Source organism: Oryzias melastigma, linkage group LG4, assembly GCF_002922805.2.
Source record: "Oryzias melastigma strain HK-1 linkage group LG4, ASM292280v2, whole genome shotgun sequence".
In the NCBI taxonomy this organism is placed as follows: Eukaryota; Metazoa; Chordata; class Actinopteri; order Beloniformes; family Adrianichthyidae; genus Oryzias; species Oryzias melastigma.
In genome coordinates, this window is record NC_050515.1 from 7,040,116 (window position 1) to 7,047,051 (window position 6,936).

The 6,936-nt window shown below is 31.7% G+C and overlaps 1 protein-coding gene across 1 annotated transcript in view; it reads left to right on the plus strand.

The window, feature by feature from the left end:
* The first annotated feature begins 961 nt into the window (after positions 1–961).
* The window catches only part of cope (COPI coat complex subunit epsilon), a 7,352-nt gene continuing 1,377 nt past the window's right edge, over positions 962–6,936 (plus strand). The window contains exons 1-8 of the mRNA XM_024279284.1: positions 962–1,123; positions 1,328–1,390; positions 1,522–1,622; positions 2,546–2,698; positions 2,885–2,938; positions 3,117–3,198; positions 4,386–4,541; positions 5,700–5,768. Of these exons, the coding sequence (XP_024135052.1) occupies positions 1,022–1,123; positions 1,328–1,390; positions 1,522–1,622; positions 2,546–2,698; positions 2,885–2,938; positions 3,117–3,198; positions 4,386–4,541; positions 5,700–5,768 (780 nt within the window). The 5' untranslated portion in view covers positions 962–1,021. The remainder of the gene's footprint in view (positions 1,124–1,327; positions 1,391–1,521; positions 1,623–2,545; positions 2,699–2,884; positions 2,939–3,116; positions 3,199–4,385; positions 4,542–5,699; positions 5,769–6,936) is intronic.

A 6,936-nucleotide genomic window follows, 5' to 3' on the forward strand; every position in this document is an offset into this window, starting at 1 on the left:
GGAAATGTACTAACTGAATACTTCTTCATACTAAATTAGAACATTTTAATGGTAAATGCCATATTTGCAGAGCGAGGTAAATTTAAAGTTTTCAATATATAGATAGTATGTATAAAAAGTAAACTTTTACACTTACAAGTAGTACACTTAAATAGCCAACTATTAGCTAAAAAGGTTTGAGCCAAAACCTTAGACTCCTCCTTCTTAAGATAAAAACAAATGATAAAAAACATCTACTGTTTTTTAAACTGGAAAGATGCTTTTCTTCAATAGGACACAAACGAAAAAGGAACACCTATGGACCTCAAATTAATCTGGAGCTCCCTCTAGTGGCTGTAATTTGAAAAAAACATTTAAAATCCTGTACATATGAGACAAAAGTATGAAAATATTCAAATGAGCATGTTTTATGTTTGACTGCACATAAAAAAATGTTGTTTCTTTTAATTGTGTCTGTCAATGTCATTTTCCTGTCAGATTGTTTTAATTATTTAACAACATTTCATAGAACTTTTGTTACTTATTGTGTTTTGGAAACACTAAAAAAAAAATAAAAAGTTGAAAAAAAGTTCAGTGAACAAAAAAAGTCAATAAAAGTTGCTAAGGTTAATTTCTGTGTCAAGTGTTAAAGGTCAAACTTAAAAAAGAATAAGCCTGGATTTAAAACATTTTTATTTATCACAAATTTTAAATTTATAGCATTATTTGGATTTGGATACAGTTCATTATGGTTTGGACTTGTATTTAATGTCCAGGTTAAACTTTCAAACATTGGGTTTTACATTTAGCTTAATTAATAAATATTTAACTGATTACCCTGAATACTTTCCCAAATTAATAAATCATAATATTATTATATATATTTTAAAAAATAATATTTACCAGACATTTAAGTTTTAAACGAGACCTGATATGTTATCTTTTTTGCTCTACACAATTTAACTCCATTTCCCACAATGCTCCACGCAACGTAATGGAGTGACGTATTTTTTTCTACGTGTCCGGAAGTTAGCAGAGAAACATGGCGTCTCAACAGAGCGATGTTGATGAACTGTTTGATGTGAAAAATGCGTATTACATCGGCAGTTTTCAACAATGTATCAACGAGGCTCAGAAAGTAAAGGTATGGGAGCTTTTTTAATGGTTTAAACTTTTAAAATCATACTTCATTTTCCTCTTATTTGGCTTTATCCGGTACCCAAGTGCTAACAATTGTTAGCAACCATGCTAAATAAGCTAGTTTATGTCAAATTAATTTAGTTTATGCTGAGCTGATGTGTTTATATACATCTGAATTAATTGTTATTATTAATATTTTTGTTTTTAGCCTTCATCGCCCGAGAAAGAAGTTGAAAGAGACACGTTTTTGTATAGGGCTTACATTGCTCAGGTAAGTGCTCAAGTTATGTAAAAGCCTTATGTTGTTCATAAAGATTTGTTACTGTTTTTGTTTATTTTTTTTACTGTACACTTATCGTAGTCAACAATACTTCACTAAATGAACGTTTTGTGTTCATGCAGAGGAAGTATGCTGTTGTCCTGGATGACATCAGAGGCAACTCTCCTCCAGAGCTTCAGGCCGTGAAGATGTTTGCCGAGTATTTGTCCAGTGAAAACAAAAGGTAAAAAGACAGCTTTTAGAATTTTCCCTTAACACTGAAGATCTTCATAGTCATCTTATTGTCTACAATACTACGTTTTAAAATTACATTATCACAATAAGTCATTTTATTTAGTGGTGTAGCGATTCATTTTAATTTTGTAGTTGATGATACGATTTGTTGTTTATTTTTGAACAATCGATTCACTGACCTAAACTCAATCCAGGACATCTGGGATGATCCAGATCTAAATACCTGGTACTGAACAGGGAAGATGATGTTTTCCAAATTTCTTACAAGATAATAAAGTGTAATTTAAATATCTGTACCAACAAACAGACGAGAAATAATGGCAAATCTGTTTGCATTTTAGTTTCATAAAGTTCAACCCACTGTTGTTTTTCCACATTAAAAAAAAATAAACTCATGACTGTCATCCGCTGTGATCGCACTTGGTTGTTTTTACATTATAGCAAAAAAAAACCGACCATGGTATTTTTTTCACTATGGATTTTATCTCATTTTGAAACTATTTTTTTATGGTACAGGTCGATTGAATTCTAATAACAACTCTCTTCAGACAAATAAATTAGGTCGAATTGTAGGAATATACATCAATTATTATTTTTAAAGTAATTTTATTACTTTAAAATACTTACTAAAATCATTTATGTCCTTTGAACAAATTAATTGTGACCTACAAGTTACTCTGATAAACTTTTCTTTGTAATAATTTTGAGTTTTAACCTACAGTTGTGTTTTCAATAAGTATTTCATTATCTCATTCAGCCAAAAAGACCTTTGTAAGTAGAACGTTTGAACAGAATTATTTGAAAAATTCATCCCCTTTTGGAATTTTTGCCTTGATTTCAGTGGGAATGCTTATATTGATTTTAATATTAGTCATGACAGATGTTATTTGAGAGTTTTTGTTTTTTTTCCAGGGATGCTATTGTTGCTGATTTGGATAAAAAGATGGCAAAGAGTGTGGATGCTGCCAACACCACCTTCCTTCTGATGGCCGCTTCCATTTATTACCATGAGCAGAACACGGATGCTGCTCTCAGAACTCTGCACCAAGGAGAAAGTCTGGAGTGGTAAAAAATCACATTTTATTTTACACCGTTCCAGTAAAATTGTTCTGATATTATAATTTAATTTCTCCAAATTTCACTGAAGCAAATTCCAAATTAAAAGCATAAATGTGATTTTATTTAGTAGCATAAAGCATGATTGCAGACTTGATTTGCACTAAACTAATCTAAATGTTTTGTTTTTTGCAGTATGGCGATGAGCATTCAGGTGCTTCTGGGTTTGGATCGAGTTGACTTGGCAAGGTATAACAATATTTTATGTTCTTAAACAGATGCATTATTACTCTATATGTCTGGTTTTTACACTGCACATTCTCTGGGTATTTATTTTAGGCTAAAACCCACATAATTTCTAATCACATTAACTTCTGTTGTTGCATAAGAACCTCCAGACTCTAATATCAGTGACATGTTTTGACAGAAAAGAGCTGAAGAAGATGCAGGAGCAGGACGAGGATGCTACTCTCACCCAGCTAGCCACAGCTTGGGTTAACATTGCTGTGGTGAGGAAAACGAGCTCACTCTTGTTTACATGCATTTGATAAATAAATACTTTTTTCTTCTGTGAATGAGACAAAAATACATCAGTGTCTCTGTAGCAGCTGTATACTTGGGTGGTCCGAAATGGTTGAATAACATGTTCTACTTTTATTTTAGTTCTCTGGAAAACATAAAAAAAAGAACTGTAGGAATTAGCTAAAAGTTTCCAAGAACTGCCTGTTTATAGTCTGTGAGGGCGGTTGAACAGCACCACCTGCTGTCAGGAGTGGGTCACAGCAGCAACACTTAATTAAAAATGTGAATTATTTCTTGACTATTCAACATCAAGGATTTTCTCAATAAGAAATAAATTCTCAAGGAAATATTTGTGATTTTACAATAAATTGAATTTGTCTGCAATCAACCGTATATCTTAATTTTATGTGGAAGTTTTGTAAAAAGTGGTTTTAGTTCATATTTAGATGAATATTTGTGTCCGTCTCTCTGCACTTCTTCAAAAAAGTTAAAAGAAATTATAAATCCCTGAAGCTGTTGAGAGAAAATGAGTAAACTAAGTGAGAAATTAACTAAATTTTTAACTTGAGCATTTGACTTTAGTATAATTTTAAAAGGCCCGATGATTTAGCTCCATGCACTTTTTGGTAATTAAAGTTTCCTTGATTAAAAGAAAAGAATCAAAATAATCCATTTATTTCCTCTTTTCATTAAAAGCAAAAAACAAAAGGAAAAAAAATGTTTTTGTTTGCCAAGAAAAAAAGATTACAAGAGGTAAAAACAAAAAAAAAAAACATGTTTACTTAATTAGTCTGAACTGGAAGTTTTTGCCTGTAACCATGGTGACAACCTATCCCAGCGCTCACAGTAGTCATCGTTGGTGTTTGGATGGATCATCACAACAGATTTGGAAAAACAGTCTGACATGATTTATAGAAACTATTAGTTTTTCCAATTTAATAAATATATTAAAATGCATTTAATTTTCTTGTTATCTTTCTTTTTTTAACAAAGACTTGTACAACACAGGATAAAAAAATGTAACTTTTACAAATACTATTTCTTTTATTTTCACTTGTTCTCTGGGACAAAATAGATTCTTGAAAAAGTGCACAAACCGATTGTGTTGTACTTCAACTCTTTCCAGAAAATAAACATACAAAGCTTTACATGTTTTTAATGGCTGTCGTTTCAGGGTGGAGAGAAGCTGCAGGATGCATACTACATTTTCCAAGAGATGTCTGACAAATACTCGTCGACGCTGCTGCTCCTGAATGGACAGGCTGCCTGTTACATGGCTCAGAACAAGTGGGAGGAGGCCGAGGGAGTCCTGCAGGAGGCTCTGGATAAGGTTAGATATGACAACTTTAGTTAGTAGTTGATGCGAATATTTTTAACTGGTGGCCTCCTTTTTAGCAGAAGAGTTGTTTTTTTTAACATTTTTATTTCCATCAACCCATGAAATGTTCTTATTTTTACATAATTGTTAATTAAAATGTAACAATTAGGTAAAAGAAAATAAAAGCAGTTTTTTGTTGCTTTTTGTTATTGATTTTTGCAGAATATAAAGTTTGTGCAAGTATGTCCAAAAATGTACTTTTATTTCATTTATTTTTTTTAAATGCTACACATTTCCTTGAAGGTAAATTATTTTGACATGTAATTTTAAATCCTAAATCTGTAGTTTTTTTTAAATATTTTTTTATATATGCAGCACCTACATTTTATGTATGGTTTTATGATGCACAATTAGCCCAAATAATTAAATCCATCTTAATTAGATCATCCAAAATCCTTCAGTTTAACCCTTTAACACTTGAGGCGTCACCGGTGACGCTTAAACACAAAGTCTTCTACATACTGTAACTTTTCAACCGTTAACGTGATAATTCTAGTAGATTTTGAAGGAGAAAAGCGGCGCTTTTCTCATTCAAAATCTACTAGAATTATCACGTTAACAATTAAAAAAAAAATACAGTGAACATAAACACTGGAGCTCTGGAATTCGAGGGTTAGTAACAACAAATTAATGATTAAAGTAAAATTATTAGACTGTGTTTCTGTTGCTTGAACAGCAGGGGGCAGCACCTGATCTTCTGAAGTTCCTGTGTTTTGTTTATTGTTAAAAAACATGATTAAATGAGTTAATTGTGGGATTATATCACTGCTATTTTCCTCATTTTAGCTCAGCATTATTTTCTTATTTTTATCAAATAACCCTAATTACTTAATGTTCTTGATTTACAGCTTTATTTTGTTTTGTCCATTCATTTTTACACGACAACTGTTATCTATTTAATTATGTTTTAACAAACATAGTTTTATTATTAATTACTCATTATTAGATAGTCTCTTATTTATTTTAATCACTGCTAATTCGTTTTATTTTTATATTTAAATAAATGAAATTAGATAGAACCTTGTAGTTGTTTAACTTTTAATATATGGTTAAATAAATTAAAAATCTCACTCTCTGGTTTATTTCTGTCTCTAATTTTCCTCTTATCAGGACAGCAGCCATCCTGAGACGCTGATCAACCTCATCGTGCTGACACAGCACTTAGGCAAAGCTCCCGAGGTGAGACTTTGAACCCAACGTTGTTCCAGAGTTTGAACAGTTGACCAGGTTTTTTTTTTTTTTGTCTTTACGCAACAGAAGACGCTGTGCAGCCCAGTTCAGACACGTCCTATAAATCTTTATATTTATACACATTTTTAAACCCTTCCAGTCACAAACTTTGATTTAAAACGATCGCACAGACGTGTGTCGGTTTAAGTTATACAAGCCGAGACTCGGAGTACAGCAGATAAAGACGGATTTATCTCAACTTGTGTCCCATGGACTTGATAACCGAATGTTGAACAATCCCACAAAACATCATTAAACTGTTGAAACCCTGATAACTATTGATAATGGCGTTTCACTCAAAGTCTACTGAAAATATGACTTTTCTTTGGACAAAAGGTTAAAGGTCATATTTGGAGTTTATTAAAAATATATATTTGATTTAAAAATTAAATCTGATTTTTTTTTTTGTGTAATAAGATTTTTTTCTTTTGAAAGGTAACTTTTATAACAAAAATCTGTCAATTTTTGACTTGTTTAGTCTATTATTTTGTTTTATGATTTTTTTATTTTTAAATCTTGATAACTCTAATGTATTTGTGTTTTTAAACAGGTGTTGAAATCTTACACACTAGAAGTCACTAATATCTTCAAACAAATATTTCTATTTCTGGTCATAAATACAACTGCCACATCGCAATGGGAAGTTATCAGCAGAATCTTCATNNNTTTTTTTTTTTTTTTTTTTTTGATAATAATCGGCAGGTTATAAACGTAGCCAGCGGCTGTCATGTGCCTGACCACCCGGAACCCGTGTCCTACCAGGTGGTTGGTGCTACTTGATATGAAAGACCACCGACTAGAGACATGTACACATCGACCAATCCGATGAGCCCTGCGGCTGTCATCATAATGACGTCATCACTGCCACCAATTGTTGTAGGGGTCTACAACCTGTGGCTCCAGAGCCACATGTGACTCTTTGACTCCAACAATGTGGCTCTCTGGTTATTAAAAAATAAAAACCCAAATTGGAATTAAGGTGAATCAGATTATACCTCAGATTTTCTATTTTTGAATAGAGTCGAGGATTTAAGTCTGTCTCATGGTTTAAAAAAAACAGCTCTGATTTAATTCTGATTAGAAATTTCTTTTAACTTTAATTTTTACTTTCAATTTT